At 31.8% G+C, this 19844-nt stretch overlaps 1 protein-coding gene across 1 annotated transcript; it reads right to left on the bottom strand.

Annotated features, from left to right (window-relative positions):
• Positions 1-117: 117 nt before the first annotated feature.
• On the bottom strand, positions 118-19759 carry LOC126823734 (importin-7). The gene is made up of 28 exons (XM_050552704.2): positions 19561-19759; positions 17974-18055; positions 17410-17566; positions 16297-16455; positions 15367-15523; positions 14361-14450; positions 13989-14083; positions 13710-13780; positions 13151-13253; positions 12402-12447; positions 11432-11531; positions 10280-10473; positions 9841-9930; positions 9486-9651; positions 9066-9107; positions 7941-8059; positions 7454-7576; positions 7013-7079; positions 6646-6771; positions 6120-6217; positions 5269-5361; positions 4664-4884; positions 4299-4444; positions 3547-3615; positions 2930-3000; positions 2626-2767; positions 2056-2172; positions 118-1739 (listed from the first exon to the last, which is right to left on the bottom strand). The coding sequence occupies exons 1-28, from the start codon at positions 19642-19644 to the stop codon at positions 1657-1659; spliced, it is 3111 nt and encodes a 1036-aa protein (XP_050408661.1). The 5' UTR covers positions 19645-19759; the 3' UTR covers positions 118-1656.
• Between the last annotated feature and the right edge of the window lie 85 nt (positions 19760-19844).

The following is a 19844-nucleotide window of genomic DNA, read 5'->3' as shown; positions in this document are numbered from 1 at the left end:
AAATACCAACCATATCTACCAAAACTTAAGTTCTACATACAATTTGTTGTTATATTTCTACAAGGGATTTTTACAACATTGATAACTCAAGTCTCTAGCTAGCAAAACATAAATCAGTAAATATTTTATTTTTATTTTATTCATCCACAGTGGCATAAAATGACAGGTTAAAACAGATTGTCAACAATTTGAATTTTTTTGTATTTTCAAGTAACAAGTCAATTTTCTTAAATTAAATAGTCAACATAACTTTGTAACAGTTGCAAAAAAAAAAAAAATGCCATCGCATTTTGCATTAAGTAAAACCATTTTTATCAACAAAAACAGTTTATAATACATATTGTATATTGTATTTCTCCAATTAGGACTTTAAATTATTTTATAATAATTTCTGACAAGGCAATATTTACCAAGAGGTAGATCTAGTATCAATGTGTTTCATTCAACTGCATAAATAATCTTATTGTATTTTAACTATTGTTGACCGCCTAAGTCATTATATTCTTCAATAGAAGATTTTTTTTCCTTTTTTTTTTTTATTGGTGTATACATATATGGATGGAAGAAAATGTACACATGTAATGAAAGTAAAAAATACAAATAATTTACATAAAATTGTAGAATTCATTGAAATAAGTCAACTGTAACAATCTATTGTAATTTAGTGATATTGTGACATAGACTTAAGATTTTCTTTAAGACCCATTCACAGTTTAAATCTCTTACACGAAAAAAAATCTTCGGAATTTCATACATTGCAACATATAGGCCAATACATGTATTAGTATATCTGATAATTATTAGTAAAATTCCAGAAACAACTTTCATGCAGACCACATGGGCTGTAGAAACGACATCTACTCAATTTAATATTGTCCTATTTAGCCTACAAGTTTTCAAAAGAATCATTTTTATTTAGAAATTTATTATAACTACATGTAGGTATCTTCTTTCTTCTATTGATGAGTTAATCAAAGATCAAATACTGAACTATGAGCAAAATTGGGCCATTTAATAATCTTTTGACGATCGAACTAGAAATGGGTCTTAATAGTACTGTTTCTCTTCTTATTATCTGGCATTAAATAAGAATGGTAAGATGGTGTTGAACACATCAGTGTCTGGATGTCTGTCTCTTCCCAAATTTGTATTAATAGCACTTGTTTTACTCTTTCGTTTATATAAACATATTCACATGAAACGAAATACAATCACATCGCAAAATAACTTTATAAAGCGCATCCTGATAGAATATATAACGGGAGAGTTATCTCCCTTCCTAAAGAGGCAAGGACTTGAAACGACAAGGTCTATTATCTATTGGCTAATATCACAGATGTATCACATATTATGGAACAGAAAATAGTAGCCTGTGGAATCTTGGTGTAGCATCAAACATCCAAAGAAAACAAAATCATTTGACTGCAGCAAGGAAATATATCGACTAGTTAGCAGTGTGTCTGTGCTGGAGAAAGTCTTGGTTTTAGTAGTTCTTGAAGGAATTAAGCTGAAGCAAGAATATGTCACTATCACACATTATTCATTTCTTCTCAAATAGAAGTTTATTTCACTTGCTGCTTTTATGTTGAGTTTTTTTATTCAAATATAAAATAGTAAGCCAGTCAAATAGTATATTACTATCGCACACACAACTTGTTAATTTCCACCAAAATTAAAACTTGGTGGTACTGATGTGTTGGTGAAATTATAGCCTCCTCGTTCCTCTATTTGCTTCGATTCTGAAATACAAATAGTTATAATAATCATGTTATTAAGTAGATATAACATTGTATTGATCATTGTTCATTCAATAAATCTGGAAATTTTCTAAAGTCAATGGAGCAAAACACAAGATGAAATTCTGAAAAAAGTTGCAGAGAGAGAGAGATGGTGTTTAACTCCACTAACACAAACTAGGTCATTCCGGAACTAACACATGGTTCAATTTTATTTCAATAAAGGTGTCTTTGACAGAACTGTAAGAACCCGGAAAAAATCCTACTCCTTGAAAAATAAAAGAACTGTGGTTCGCAATAATTAGAATTAATCTCCTACCTGCTGCAGCTCGTCTTTGATCAGCTAATTTAAAGACATCTTCTAGTTCTTTTCTCTGTTCATTATTTAACTGGGATGTTAATGCATTGTACCAATTAGGATCTGTTTGTTGTAGATCTGAAAAATAATAGGTTTCCTAATCAATGCCTATCATAGTTTTCCTTTTTTTAGGGTTGTATAATGATATTGTTACAGTTAAATGTGGTGAGAATGCAGTTTACCTGCATGTGAAAGGAATGAAGTTCTTCATTTGTAATATGTAGTACCAAAGAATAAATACATCATCGAACTAGTAACTTCAGTTCAGAACAAACAAGTATAGAAAACAGAAAAGATGAAATAATCTGACACGCAACATTAAACTGGATTCCTGAATACAATTCTACTATGAAGTTTCAGATGCATGCACAAAAATTACAAGAACTTATTAGACAACTTGATAATTTAATAACAATGATTTATAGCCTTGGAATTCCAACCAAGTGTCTGTTCATAAACACAAATTAAAGGACAAGATAGAAATAATCCACAACCATCTACAGTTTATGGATGCAGCATGGATGTACTTACGAACTAAAATATTTTTGAATCCTATATATTCATCTACTGGACTATTATCTTCATCAATTGGTGTTTGAAAACTTTCTAAAGCTGTTTCTTCTGTTCCATCATCAGAATATTCATCATCACTATCACTGTCATCACCATTTACCTACAATTATATATTACCGGGGTTTACAGAAATTATATAGGCCTCCTTTGAATCCAATCAAACATACAAATTTTATGTCCATTGTATGAAAAATGTGTACAATCTGGTAGAGAACGAAAAACCATACAGATGGTTGCTAACTTAGTTCTGGATAAAACTTACAGATTTTTCTAACTTTTCGAGATATTCTTTTCCATTTTCATCTATATCATCTTCATCACTATCTAAAACCTCTGTAATAAATAATATAATTCATATATTAAACATACATTATGCAAAAGCCAAATCGTTTATTGCAGGTCTTTCTTTAGGCCAGAAATGTTATCTAAATTATTATTTAGACATTAACTAACTTATCCAGACCATATTCTACTCTCAATGTGAACACTAGCCTGTGACGTTCACTGGATTATGATACCATTTGCTGCTCCACTTTCGTTCTTGATTTAATTATGAAATGGATAACCAAGTTTTTGTTTTTTTTATCGTACCGACTTTAGTAATGATCGAGGCTAGACCGAAAATTCAATCGCTAAAATCTTGGTTCAGGGTCGATCAATTTGACTGAAATTTTCAGCAAATTCCCTTTACATTATCTAGTTTTAACTATTATAGTGAGGTCTGCCAGCTCTTTATCAAATCTCCCATAATGTATCATTAAACTATTTTATCTTTGTGTTTAAAACTTCAGCCTTTCAACATATTCATGTAACTCAAAATAACATTTTTTTAAACTGCTTCCATGTTTTTCTGTTTGTGCTACAACAATAATTATTTACCTTCATCCCCATCCCCTTCCTCATCTTCTTCTTCGTCATCATCATCATCACTATCTTCCTGTGCTCGACCTGATAAATATGGTTTTAGTATTAACGATACACATCCATGAAAAGTGTAGTTATTTCCCCAAAAAAGTATAGAATATTTTCAAAATAGAGACACTCAACCTTACTAAAAAATATAAGATTCCCTGAAAAATTGGTAGAGGAAAATTCAAGAATTTAATTAGGCTTTGATATTTATGGCAAATGGACAGAGCGTAATGACAAATACAAGCTAAAATTGGATTCTCCCACATCAAATCATGTGACAAACAAGGCAACTTACTATTGATTCTTGTGGCATGGGGTAGTTTTCTTGCGATTAGAATGTTTGCAGAGGGATTTGAAGTCAAGTTTGAATATGTTTTTAGACATCTTTAAAGAAGCTAGGATCATGATGTATTTGGATACAACATTAGACACAACCTTTTATTATGTTAAATGCCAAGTCAATACAGCTATCAATAAATATTCTTCATATCTGTTACATGTGGTAGGAGAGAGAGAGAGAGAGAGAAATGGGGTTTAACGTCCACTCGACACAAACTAGGTCATTTCGGAACTAACATATGGTTTAATTTTATTTCAATAATTCGCTTGCGCGTAGGGGTCTTTAGCAGTGGGAGGAAACCGGAGGACCCGGAGAAAACCCACGAGGTTGGATGGTAGGAGAGAAGTTCTTAACTCCTGTCTTTAAAAGATCAACTTACTTGCATAAGCTCGTTTTAAACCTTGAAATAATAATAAGGAAGCTGGTAATATTCTAGCAGCGACTGACGAAATTTCATTAGGTCTATTATTAGGTGTATTCATCAATGAACATAATCCTAACACACTTATTTTTCTATCATGTAACCTGTAAATATACAAAATAACATACATATATAATATACACAATTCAACATCAATAGGCTTTGCATGAAAAACAACTCTACTTCTCTATTAAAATTAATTTCATCAAGTTAAATTTCTTGGCATGAATTAAATGGCAACAGTTCATTTTTTTCTCAAATGGCTAAAAAAGAAATATGCAAACTAAATACGATATGCATGATATAATTTAAAGTAAAATTACCCGAGGAAACAATCTGCATCACATATCCACTGTTTCAGGAATTGTGCCATAATAGAACCGGTAACATTAGGAACTTGTAATTTAGTTAGGGTATCGAGTAATAGGGGAGTATTATAATACAAGGCAGATATAACAACTTGTAAACACATTGTACGTAATTCAGACGTCTGTACTTCTCGTGTTAATCTCTGTAATACTAATTCTACAAATGTAGGTATAACCTGTGAAAATAAAATAATCTATTTATCAACAATTTAATCAATAATTCAAATAGCTTGCTTATCAAGCTTACCTTGTATTGCATTCCATAACTTTTCACAGTTCCGGTAGATGTAGAATCACAACAAAATTTAACACTTCAGTTGTTATTTTTTTTTATCAAGATAGAATTGTGTTTAATCTGTTCAAATTTTTTTCATTATTATTAAAATGTGTAATATTGAATCTATTCTCTTCCATCTATACAGCCTTTGATTAAGTGTACAGTTTGTCAGCAATACAGGATCAAGTTAGTTTTATTTATTTCTGTTTGCAAGAGGATAATACTTTTAAGAAGGGGATTAATCCTGTGAGGAAAAAAAAATAGGAAAGGTATAAAGACTTACTGGATCTACTTTTCCTGGACATTGTAATATAATAACTTCTAATAATTTAGCTGCATGACATTCAGCATCTTCTCCTTCATCACCATTCAATACCTACCAAAATATGTTACAGTATTATCAAACAAACTATACACAAATCATCAGTGGTAGTAACAAATTGATAATTACTAACAGAAGCAAAATATTCATATACTTGGTAAATGTTATAAATAAATGAAAGACAAATTATGCCAAATGACAAGAACAGCACTTAAACATGCATTATGTAAGAGCTAATTCTGCCTATTGCAGGACTTTTTCCTAGATTCAAATGCGACAGGATCATTAGACATTTATTCACATGACAAGCCAATATCAGAGAGAGAGAGAGAAATGGGTTTAAGGTCCACTGACACAAACTAGGTCATTTCGGGACTATAACATGGTTCAATTTTATTTCAACAATTCGCTTGCGCGTAGGGGTCTTTAGCAGTGGGAGGAAACCGGAGGACCCGGAGAAAACCCACAAGGTTGGACAGGCGACCCTACTCCTCGACTCGATGACAGACCTTATGATACAGTGTGCACATGCTAACCATTCGGCCATCCAACCCCCCAAATGGATTAGAACACATTTGTCATTTAATAAAATGAATGATCAGGATCTTGCTTATTACCGTAGGAATGGTACTTGTTAAAACTCGAAAAACTCGTAACTGCACTTAGAATAAAGTAATTTTCAATATTCATTTCTCATTATCTCTTATTGAACTATTATAGGAAGAACGGCCAGCTCTTCAGCTAATTCTTACATAACGCATCTTTAAAATAATGAATGCATCTTTAAAATTGATATTTCATAAAGTACTTACTGCTTTACACATTTCATAAATAACTTGTATGTGTTGTGGATTAGATAAGAAGGCATCGGTATCAACTGTGATATAATTATGCAAGGCAGGCATCATATCTGTTAATAGATCACACAAAAACATTTTCTATTAATTTACAAATCAAATATAACGTTGTGGACATTCTAATCAAGTTAATGTTCCATAAAAAATATTATTCTTTTTAAATAGCTTTGCAAACTAAAATCATCATTAAGAAATATTACTGTTCATTCTGGCTAGATTGCTTTGGATACGGTCTGGACGAAGGGGAAAATGTCATCTAGCTATTTAATAAATCATGGTTAAGATACATACATCCTCAAGCTAGAGAAAACTAAAGTATACTTGGCTACTCGTATGGTAGAGTTTTCTGTGGTTTCAAAAATGCTGTAGATGGATATAAATTGCCATTCTAGGTCGTTTTTGCTACAGCAAGAAATATGTACCATAATAAAAAATCAAGGCCTGTTTAATACGGAAATGTAGTTTTGAAAGTTTTACAAACCTGTGAAATAGTCCATGCCATCTTTCTGGAACATTTGATATATCATACCAAATACTTCCCACATGTGATGTGATATTTGTGTACTAGTTAAACTATAGATCAGAGATAAAACTTCATCATAAAAATCTAAAATACAAAAGAATTCAATTCTGTAATGTTCAATGTGTAATGAAAGGACACTTATTTTCTTTCTGGTATTAATCGTAGAACTGTATAATCCCATTAGCTTAAACGTAGAAACAATTTTTACATTTGCAATAAGATAAGGAGTCATAATTTGCTCATACAACAGAATATCTTCAAATCTGATCTACTCCACTGACAAAGAAAGTTTGATGAAAAAATCCTAAATGTTTAAAATACTAACCTATCATTTGTTGTTGTAAAATAATTCCTATAACATTGAGCACTATTCCTTCTAACTGGGTTATAATCTGAAATATATATTATCAAAACTTCATTATCTTATTATTCGTTATTCTAATCCCCATTTATGTTATCTAAATCTTCAGAGGTTGGGTTGACAGTAAGTTGTGTACTGTTTAACTAAAGTAGTACTATAGCCTTTTTGAATTTATCACAATAGCTTAAGAATATTCTATAATTAAAATATATGACATCCAACAAGTATCCCTTAGATATTATATCCAATATACTTAAATCTGCCCTTTGATATTACAGTAAAGTATGACTTTAGATGGATCTGTTTACTCTGTTGTAATGATTTCACAGATATACCCATAAACAGGACTACAAATTGACAAAGTTCAAGGGCTTGCACAAGACTCTTTAAGTATGAATCACCTACCTCTTTTTGGTCCTCCATAACATTTAATATCGTTTCCATAGTATTTAATATTCCTAACGCTGTAATGGCTTTCTCTTCAGATCCATCAAAATCGGTTGTCAACACTTGGGCAAATGTTTCTGCCTGAAATTACCAGAAGCAAAAATTACTGGTGTGTTACAAAGAAATAAAAAGAGCATTACTTTCTTCTTGAATGAATTTAATATTGATATCAAGCACAAAACATACATATCTCACACTTTTCTCATTAACAGTATTCTACTAATTGGCTCATCTGTGTCTATTTTAAGAAGATAAAAGTTTTCTTCTCCATATTATAGGAGCAGGTTTCACTAAACTACATTCTAATAACATTTTGAAGGAAACAATGTCTGTTGTTTTTAGTGGAAAACACAGAATTATTCAGCAGAAGCACTACAGCAAAATCAACAAACTGTATTACTACCATTTTGATTAATAACACAAATGATAAAGGTAAAATACTAACTAAATGGCTCATCATTTCTACTGCTACTGGTATCATATCCTCAACATAAGTACACACAAATTTCTGCATAACACCAGTTAAATCATCATTCTCAGTTTCTCGAATAATCTTCAACAATTCTTTAAACAAATAATATATAATTTTAATTAAAAAAAAACAACAAATAGTATATAGATATAAAATGACTATTGTATGTTGATATATTGTACGTGATCGAACAAGTGCTCCTACTTCTATTAATCATTATTTTACAGCATGGATAACAAGATTAGATGCTATTTGCTATGTTTGATCCAAGTACCCTCCATCTGATATTTGATGTATTAACTTGCAAGTAGATACTTGTAATTAACATAACCACAACATACAGTATATTTTACTGCTGGGTATTGATAGAGATTTTTACTATCGATAATCTACATCGAAATGTCGAATGATAATCAATAGTATCGAAATACCAATATGTCAGACAATTCGTTGTCAATTCGCGTGCTAAAAGTAGAGAAATATTAATAAAGAGCTTGTTATCACGAATTCGTAAATTGTTTATCATCATTAAATAATAACCTTGATTCTGAATGAAGAAATAAAAGTGTTTTGTCATCAATGAGGGCGATGTCATTTGTACTTAATAATGAGTCGACGAATTCTGAAAGGGGAAAAGCTCCCCGGGCATCTCCGATTTGGCGAATTCCATGATATGGTGATTCAACAGAAATTGTTTCAAACTCAAAGTATTGTTTAAATAAGGGCAAATTTAATTTTAACATTTTTTTTTAATATACTACATTGATTTTTTGAAGTAATTTTAGTGACCGAAGGTATTGTATTATTACATATAGGAAGGAGGTATTGTATTATTACATATAGGAAGGAGTAACTCACAGAAAACATTGAGTCGACTCCCTACACACAAAAAATAGATGAAGAGAATAATCAATAGTAACATACCTCTACCAATAGTGCTTTTTTGGCATGTCTAATCAATACTATCGACTTATATCAATATTTTACCCAGCTCTAGTATATTTACCAAATTAAATATTGTAGCAGTGCATTTTGTTGTTTTATGTGAACTAATGTCAGTACAATATACAGTAAGATAATAACCCACACTATTCTTACCTAACACAACTTGTTTAATATGTGGTTTTAAGAAAGTCTTGGCTGAAAAATAAAAGCAATTGAAAAATATTACACTTTAAAATGCCTTGAATGAAACTGTAATTGATGTAGATGTATGTCATTGTTAGTCGGGAAAAGCATGGTATTTTTTTCACCTCAGGAATCAAAGACGAACACAATGTTTATTGAAGTAATGATTGGGTCATGCCTCCTAAGGAGTTAAAAATACATACCATCTGTTAAGAACTTAATTATTTGTTGCCTGATTAATTAGTAAAGTATAACAGTGCTTGAAATTAGGATTGTTCTACTACGGCACCAAGCCCATCATCACCGGATAATTATATAGTAAACACAAATATTTCACGATGTTATCGAAGACACTGACATCATACTTATGGTCATCCAAGTATCTCTCACCTTTTTCTTGATCAGTTATTAACATTTGTAAAGCAATAGCTGCTTCTACACGGACAGGTAAATCTTTATCAGTACAATGACAAGCTTTGATCAGTTCGAGAGCCTGTGTTAAATTAGCTGGATTACGATACTTTAGTTTAGAGAAACATCTCATCACCCAACATGCCTGAAATTAAAAATAATAAGTAGTTAAGTATTGCAATGGACAATATACTTTGTTTGAATGCAATTGTATTTGAGAATCCCAGACAATCCCCTTTTTTTAGGTGATGCAGTAGTATCTGAGAACTCAAATATATCTCTTACATGGACCAATATGTCTTCTATTGTATTAGACAATAAAACATAAGCTTACCTTAGCTCTAAGATAACCCATTTCACTGGTAAATTCGGGAAATACGTGGGACGTAAGCATCAACTCGGCTTGATCTTTATATATTTTTCTCTAAAAAATTAACCATAAAAAAATATTTCTATTTCACATACTTTAATAAATTCATTATAAAACTATTCTTACAGTCAAGATATTTTGACACATGTTCTATGTGAAATCCACTGTCCCTAAATATTCTAATCAATAATCAGAGGCCAATTCTAACCATCAATTACATTTTTTATCACAAATTAAAAGTATTATTTATATCAAATTCAATTAATGTAACATTATATCATCAAATAATTGTTTCTTACGCAATCTGTAATTAAATTAAGTACCAAGTCCCAAAGGCATGTAGATTATTCTACATTTCTGCATTTAAAAATCAGGAACATTAAAATTTGGAATTAATTCTCACCTTCAATAAAACTTCTGCTACAGCACCTATCATATGTAATGCTCCATCTCTTTGCCTTGGATCAACATTTTGTCCAGTTAAAATAGACATACAGAAACCCATTGCTTTATTTAAAACTTCTTTACGTTTGGCAGCTGCTGTATAAAACACTGTCTGAGCAGCCATTACCGGGGAGAAAAAATCCTCAAAAACATCTAAAAAAACAAATTTAATAGGAATATTACACTGAGAATAAATTGATTCATCCTATGAAATATTTGGATTTAAAAGGTACATGTGAAATTTAATAAACAAAGATGAAAAGGGCAACAACTCAAATTTACTTGCTTTTGACTGACAAGGGCAATACCTTTGTAAATAATAGAAGAATCGCCTCCAAAGTTGTCTAATGTAAACATGTATTATACAAGAGCTAAATCTGCATATTGCATGTCTTTCTTTAGGCCTGAAATGTTATCCAAATTATTAATTATACATCAATTAACTGATCCAGGCCATATCAATTCTTGATGTGATTAACCTGCGATCTTTAGTGGATTTGAATGCATTTTTTTATTGATAATTTAATGTAAAGATAGGTTGCCAGGCAACAAAACATACACCCACAGCAGCTAAATCATCCAAGCGGTCCACAAGGGTTGTCGCATATTTATTCCTTTGTAGGTAATGGGGGCCTTTATAAGACAGTTCCATACAGATCAGATTATAATTTTTGCCGTTTGAGGGTTCACAAGGTTCTACAAAGTGAAACAAGGGTCTCAATGATGCATATAAATTTCATACATATCGGATGGTAACTTTCATCAATTGAGCATTAACAAGGTTGAACAAAGTGAAACAAGGGCCATAGCTCTAGAAGTAATAAATGGAAATTACTGAAATTCAATAGGATTCTTCTCTTTACTAATTTAAATGACGCATGTAAATTTCATACAGAGCGGCAGATAACTTTTGATGTTAGAGCGTTCACAAGATTCAATAAAGTAAAACAAGGGCCATAACTCTAGAAGTAATAAACGGAAATTACTGAAATTCAATAGGCTTCTTCGTTTCCCTAATTTAAATATTCCATATAAATTTCACTAGAGCGGACAGACCTACCCAAAAAGGGTCACCGGCAGTATACAACCACATTAGTATTTCAATACATACCATATTTAACACGAATATATTCATGTGGATTAGTGTTCCATAACTCATCATCTTCATCACTATGACACATCAATGGAAATATAACACTGGATATCATTGTCTGAAAAATAACAAAATTATCTCATATATATTAAGACTAAATAATTAGCAATATTGAATGTATAAGATATGAAATGTTTTGGTGCCGGTTACAAATTAAACACAAGAGTTATCCTACATACATATTCCTGAAGCAATGGCCCGAGAAATCCCTCTCTGGCCATTGCTGGATTTGCTTCTAATACTAGAACTTTCGAGGGGGTGTGTCTATTTTCCCGTTCAATCAACATATCCCCAGTACAGCAACATGACAGCCCTTCATTTAATCTGGGTCTCCAAACAGTATTGTTTAAATTGTATCCGTGTTGGTAGCCTCATTTGTCACGCAATTAGTTTTTTCTGCAATATTCTGCTATGCACTGGTTAATTGGGCATAATAAAATCTGAGTCATGACGCAACGTTATGTAAACATATTTGGTCCAATTTGGAGCTCTGTTTAAAGCGTAACGATATTGTTATGCTGTTAACTATTGGTTGTTAATCAGACTATTGACCAGTCATAATTTGGAACAGAAATTTGCTTCCTTTACAGCAGTGTTAAGTGGGATTAGGTCTAATCAATCGAAACACTGCAAGGAGTATGTCCTACATATTAGTCACATATTGACACTGGAATATTTAGTCTATCATAACTATAAATGGCAAATGCTCCAGGACAAATGTTCTATTTAAACCAAATATATAAATAAGCCGAGCAATTCTATAATCTGTAGAATTATTTCTAATAAACAACCAAATCCAGTTTCCTAACCCTTCCCCATGTCAGTTTGTGTAAGTGGTAGAAGATTCTGATTTCTAGCAAGTTATGAATTTCCAATCACTTATCAAAAAACTAATCTTTAGTAGTAAAATAATTGGAAATCAACATACCTGTACATGAGGTTTAATAAATCCCCAAGAAAAAGCATGACCAATTCTGTAAAACAAGAAAATTAACTTTAAAAAGTTATCAAAACAAAACAGTGATTTAACCAAATTCTAAATGTAATGAAATCAATAACAGTGTTCAAGTGCCTCAGACTGCCAACTGTAAAGATTATATTAAGATTTTCAGGATTTTACACTTCTGATGGATAGAAACATCCCTTACTTTCACTTTATGATACAACTTTTAGATTTCAATCCATGTCTTCATTATTAAAATACTTAACCTTTTTAAAACACCAACAAGGGGGCCAAATTTAGACCCCAAAAAGGAGGTATTGGGGAGGGGGCAAACAATAAATACTTTATTTGTACTATTTCGATCATGAAATTATGTTTGTTGTCGCTTTATCATGTTTCATGTATAACCATTAAGAAATAGAGTGGATTTGTCCCAGGTGTTTGAAAGATATCAATTTACCAAAAAACATGTTTGTTATACATCTATCGTGGCTTACTGAAATTTGACTACAAATGTCAATATATGTTGATGTATGAGTTTAAGTATGCAATTGCAAAAGTATTGTTTATTCAAGAGTTTTAAGTAGGCCTATTATCATTCTGAATATGTTATGCAATTATTGTTGTGCATAGAGTATGGCATAACCAAACATGCCTGTCATTGCAAAGATGATTATCTGTTACCACTGGCAGGTTCATTTGAAAATGGATTAAGAACCCTGGTATCAACTTACCCTTCATTAATATAATTGAGAGCTTGCTGTATAACTCTAGGTGCTACATATATTTTCTGTTGATACTGATCTAGCACTTTCATAAGCACTTGTAATATACCACCTATAAATATATACAACATACTGTTACAATAAAATCTCACAGTTATCAACTTCAACAAAACAGGGTTCTAAATTGTACACAGACTAAGGAACAATAATTACATTTGATTTAATATTAAAAATACATTATGGAAGATTAGATAAAGAGCTGACAGTTCTCACTATAATAGTTAACAACTAGATAATGTAAAAGGAATATGCTGAAAATTTCAGTCAAATTGCATTACTCTAAGATGAGAATACCTTATCTTAAATCATTTTAGCCTTGATTGTCATTGCTACCATTGTCACGATGGGTGTTGAACAGTAGATCGGATTCAAATCCAGTAATAAATGCCTAATTAATAGTTATAACATTTTGGGCCTAAAGAAACACCTGCAATAGGCAGATTTACCTCTTGCATAATGTATGTTTAAAGAAAAAGCTTATCAAATTGTTCTCAGATGCCATACTTACCAGAGAAACTCTTCAGATACCATTCAGCAAATTCTGTATAATCCTTTGTAACATTTCCTGGACTTCCATATCTGTAGATTAATAAAAACATCATTAACAAAATTCAACAGATTAATGTTTACTAAATCCATTTAATTTATGTTTTGACAAGATATTTAGGTGCTGAATTATTAGTAATATAGATTCACTTCTAAGTAATCAATCGCACAAGTTTATTCCCCATCTGTAAAAACAATTATTAGGTTTAAACATTTTTTAATCTAAAACTACCTAACCCACCTTTCAAATAATCTGGACAATATATGAGCAGCCCATTTTTTAACTTTCCACCAAGCCAATTCTGGTCTATCTTCTTCATCTATTTGATTTGTTTCCTTTTAAAATAATATCAAATACTAATAATTTGATTATATTTAACAGAATACAGGTTTAAAATTCAGATTCTCTAAGGCTGAGAGATTTGACATGGCTATTTCTATTACTGATCAGCTCAGGAAATGTACAGCCAATATATACTGTTAAAAAACATATTTCTTTAAAGCACAGAAATAATGAAAGCTGTAATTGTTTTAACACAAAAACATTTAACTGAATACATATTAAGGGCACAGTAACTTATAATTAAAAGTGACTAATATATTAGACACTTACTGGTGGAACCGGTCTATCTACTATAGCTCGAAATACTTCCATCCATTGTGTAAAAACATCTCTCGTTATTGTATCTAATGGTAGGAAATTCTGAAATAAACAAATAATTTCATTGGCACTCATAATCTTTGCTAAAATCTTTTTATGGGATATCTTATTAAATCCAAGCCTGGAGATTATTCACTGTTAATATTTTGATTTATTAATCAAATAATCAATCTGAATTAATTTTAGCATGGATTAAGCTGCGGACAATTATAATTTTCCAAAAGATGCACATGACACAGACTTTAAACAGGATTTCAAGCATTTTAGACTTTCGATTTCTTCAAGTAGAAGAATCAGGACATTATCTGAAAATAAATTTGAGGTATAAAATGAAAATCTCATTTCTAGGTATTGTTGAAATTGTTTTTATTTATATTTATTGCTGAGGGCAAATCAAGCGAACATAATAAACTTAAGATCTGTAAGTCTGTTGACACATTCAGCAGTTTTCAGTGGGACTACTAAGAAAATGCATATTCTTAGCCCAGTAGCTCAGCAAGGCAGGATGCTACTAACTGTAAGGTTTGATCTACAACCCTAATGAAAAAGCTGCTGTATGTTTGCAGATGTTCTGACTATTGGATGCTTTAGTATTAGCTTAATTCAAGTGTGCTAAAGAAAAGATATACTTTACATGATTTACTTCAACCACCACATAGACCAAAACTTGTTACTGTAACATCATTGCTTTAAACTCAAAACCTATTACATTCACTGAACTATGACTTGAAGTCAACATAAAAGCCAATTGGAGGAACTTATTTTCTAGAGCTTTTCCTACCACAATAAGTAGTGCATTTTTAATGGAATTTCCTTTTTACATGTTATATAAAAATCCCTTCAACCTATGATTCTATTTACCGGTACTTGAAATGTGAAAAGTATGATCTTGCACAGACACCTTGTGTTAATTACAATATAGGGAATATTCTAAAAAAAAAATAAAAAAATATTTTACCTGGGTAAAGGCATAAAAGATCTTAAGAACTTGTTTCTGTAACAAATTAGAGATTTCGGAAAGATCGGGTAAAAGTTGTACCACACGTTCATATAATAAAGGTAACAGGGCTGTCATGGTTTCATCAAATGCTTTTCTTTCCTCTAATCGTTTATATCTGAAAACATAAATGGATTATTTACTTCCTCAAACATAAATGGATTATTTACTTCCTCAAACATTAGCCTAATTCATGAAAAAATATTCTAGAACTAATTTACTTTCATAAAATACATGTTGTAGGAAATATACACAAGCCAAAAGTGAGGCTGGTGTCCACTGAATCAATCTCAAAATAAATAAATAAAATGTAAATTACGTTTAACACTATGCATAACTATTTAGCACTGGGTGGGGGGGGGGGGGATTGGCTGAATGGTCAGCGTGCGCGCTGTATCATAAAGTCTGTCATTGAGTTGACTGGCGTGGTTTCGAATCCCCGGTTGTACGTGACAAGGAGTAGGGTCGCCTGTCCAACCTCGTGGGTTTTCTCTGGGTCTTCCGGTTTCCTCCCACTGCTAAAGACCCCTATATGTGCAAGTGAATTATTAAAAAAAATTAAACCATATGTTAGTCCCGAAATGACCTAGTTGTGTCGAGTGGATGTTAAACCCCATTTCTCTTTCTCTCTTTTTAGCACTTGGGACCCCCACCCCCACCCCCAAAACAAGTGCTCCTTAGAATGTCTCAAACCATCTGTGACATTTGATTAGCTGCAGACATAGTCTTCGCCAAAAGACACTGAACAATTAAATAGTTTAAAATTAATAAACAGTAAAAAAGCTGTGTTATATATGATGTGTTACATATGATATGACCTGTTTACCCATTGTTTATATCTGTATGTTATGTTTATTGTAAAAACTTAAAATAAACTTGGTATAAACTTACTCATAAACTTTAACAAGTTGATAAAGAGACATAAGACCACCCATCCATACAGAATGATTGTCAGTTCTTATATACATGGCCATTTTCTCAACCACAGTTGGCCACCTTCCAGGAAAGTCACTCTTAAATATATGACTAATGCAGACACAAAGTTGAACTCTGAAATAAATAAGTAAATACTTTTAAAACTTTTACTTGTTAATCCCCTCATTTGACTTCAGTAAATCATTTTTAGACTAAATAAATTCCACTATGCTTGATTACATCAATATCTTTTACAAGAGTTATCTCCTTTTCTTGGTTGAAATTTTTGTGAATGCAAACAATACAATGGCCAAATTCAATTTTACTGTATATTTGCACTTAGGTTTCAAACTGTTTACTAATTATGACCATCAAGATATGGAAAATGAAGTTCTGTGTTATCAAGGCAAATTTCACAATAAAGAATTTGTTCCCAATAATAATTACCCAAAAGTAAAACACAACAAGCCCAACAAATGACCCCCCCACCCCCCAATCACAATTTCTGTATTTTACTTTTCAATTTGTCTATAAGGGAGCCACGGTGGCTAAGTGAGTAAGATGCCGTCTGTCTAGCCTTGAGAACGTGGGTTCACTCCCGGTGTTGGTCGAAGAGTTCATCAGGATTTTCCGGCGTCGTTTCCCCTTGTCATTGATGCAGAACTGAGGGCCTGACAAGGACAGCTTTCTAGTCATTTGGATGGGACAAAAACCGGAGGTCCCATCTACAAATTAGTGTGTACGTAAAAGATCCCTTGGCAGTTGGAATTTGATATAAGAGTGGGCAGTAGCGCCGCTGTCCAGGCAAAAATTCCCCCATAGCAAACTGTATGGCATATGCCCATCTTCATTAGCCCAGTGCGAGCAGAACAGGACATTAAACCAGATTTCATTTTTTCAATTTGCCTATAAAGTTGACAATGTAATGCACCTTTATATGTTTATATAAACATTTCTCATCAATACAGAAAGACAATAAATCTGTGCTTAATACCTTTAGATTGTCAAAAGTTCATAAAATTAAATTCCTGCAAAAGCATTCATTTGAACATAATCACAAAGTTCAGGAAAGTTTTAAATCAGACCTACCTCACTAACTCAGGAGCGTGGATAATAGCTTCAATGATATTTTCTCGTATAGCGGCACGGTCCTGTTCATGAATACTAAAAGGTACTGGATCACCAGGATTCTCGGCCTCTCGTTCTGCCCAAAACTGTGTTACCATATTCTTCATGTAAATTGCCCCTACAAATGCAGAAACATTATCAAAAGCTCTATTACTTTTTTACTTATGAAGAATTAAATGCTATATTTGTACGTAGAATTAGTTCGAATAAAATTTATTATCCTATCGACAATATACTTGAAAGTTGAACTATCACAGCAACCCCTCAGAAGTGAGAATCAAACTTTAAGAGATCTTGAAAGCTTGGTTTAATACCTGCCCTACTCATTAATAACAATTACAAATTCTTCCTGAAAACATGCTATTACCAAAAGGAAAATTTTTTCTACCGACATTCCAAAACCAACAGTACATGATTTAAATAAATCAACAGCTTATTTTTTCATTCAACACCAGCAAAACAGTTCAAAAGAATATTTTATTTAATGCAATAAAATCAACTGGATTTCTAATTAATAGGAGGTACCTGCTTGTCTAACTGGCATATCAATTTGATCTCCCATAACCAACTGCAGCAAGACTGGTGAAAATCCAATTATTTTGTGTATCTAAACAGAAAAAAAATCATTGTGTTTGGTTATTCAACTCTTACAACATAGATTACAAGTGATTTAACCTATTACTGTGCCATGTTACCGATATGTAACATTATATAATTAATGCAAATCTAACTTTTAAAATTGTATGTGAAACTTAAGATACATCTGACCATCTTCACAAAAAGTCAATTTAAAATCTTGTTCTGAGAAATCATACTCTATTTAAAATTTAAAGCTTTAAAAAGGTGTGTACTGCTATTCATTGGAACCTTAAAATGGACGAAAATGGTTCTATAAGCACATGTTCAGGTCAGTATAATATGAGTGTATATTATGTGATTGGCATTCAATTTTTAAAATTTTTATTGTAATTTCTAAGGATAAGACCATAATCAGGTCCGATTTTAAGTAGCTTAGGACGGTTCGGCCATTTAATGTTGTAACTTAAAAATGGTGAAACGCGGCTAAGCATTGAACAACCAGTATGGTGGTTACGATCAATAGTCAATATTTTTGCTCAGAAAAAAGTAATTTGAATAAAATTTTCAATATATAATTTTTGCATATCTATTTTCTAACTATTTATAGCAAGAACGGCCAGCTCTTTATCTAAATCTTACACAATGTATCTCTAATTATGTTCATGTAATATGTGAACAGTTCAAATTCAACAGCAATCGTTTGCATCAACTTAGTCCAATTTTCATGTTTTAGACTATTTTTTTGTCGTTGTCACTCAGTCATCTTTAATCACCGGTGCGTCTGCATTGTCTTGTAGTACACAACATTGTGCACTGATTTTAAAATGTTGATTGTGTCGTAGATATTGGATATTAGGGTACCATTTTTTCACAGTAAAAAGATAACTTCAATATTGATTGAAATAATATTGAATTCTAATTGTCTTTTTTTAAATTTTGAATATTATGGATAATATTGAGTTAGAGGTTTAGCCCCATTTTTGTTGTTTTAGCTTTATTTAAAGCAAGCTAATATCAGTAATAATATGGATTTGTGGTGTGAAACAATCTGGATATACTATCATATTGTAAATATAACAACCATCTGTTTAAAAATTAGATTAATGAACAAACCTTGGACAAAACATACAAGAATTGTATTCCAGTAGACTTAGTCACTTGGCGCTGTGAACTGACAATTTGTGCATCCAAGTCTAAATGTAGCTTATGTCTCTTTGGTCAGAGAGTAAATTATTAAATGTCAATTTGAACTTTGAAGGTAAAAATCATTTATAACATGAAACATGCAAAAATGAATAAAATGAGTTTTGATTAAACTCTATAATAAGATAACTTAAAACTACACAAAACTGACAACTTAATAACAAAATTGAAATCTAAATGGGTAGGAGTGGGTAATTATCCGATTATATTTATTTGAAACTGACAGTGGGATTCGCCAAGTCATAGAATAGGTATTTCACCAACGAAAAATGTGGCTGCCATTTTGTCGACAAAACGTGGATTCTGATATTTCTGTTACAGAATAATCACCTCTGTCAATTGTTGTTCGGCCTGTTCCCGTTGACCTGGATCGAGCGTGGCCCGAAGCACTTCAACAAGTTTCGCTGGTTCCATGATTATCTTTTTGTTATGGTCAGTTGAATAATTTCTTGGAATTACTTAGAATTATTACACTTTTTGCAGTAAAGTGCGTGACCGACCGCGCCAATCGGGAACTTTTGTGCTCATGCGCATTGAAATCTGGCGTAAATGTCGTAAAGCCTATTCCTCGTCTTGGTTTTCTATATGAGATATATTCCTCATCAAAGATTATG

Source organism: Patella vulgata, chromosome 6, assembly GCF_932274485.2.
Source record: "Patella vulgata chromosome 6, xgPatVulg1.2, whole genome shotgun sequence".
Taxonomy (NCBI): domain Eukaryota; kingdom Metazoa; phylum Mollusca; class Gastropoda; family Patellidae; genus Patella; species Patella vulgata.
Note: the sequence above shows the minus strand (reverse complement) of the source record. Positions and strands in the feature narration are given on the sequence as shown.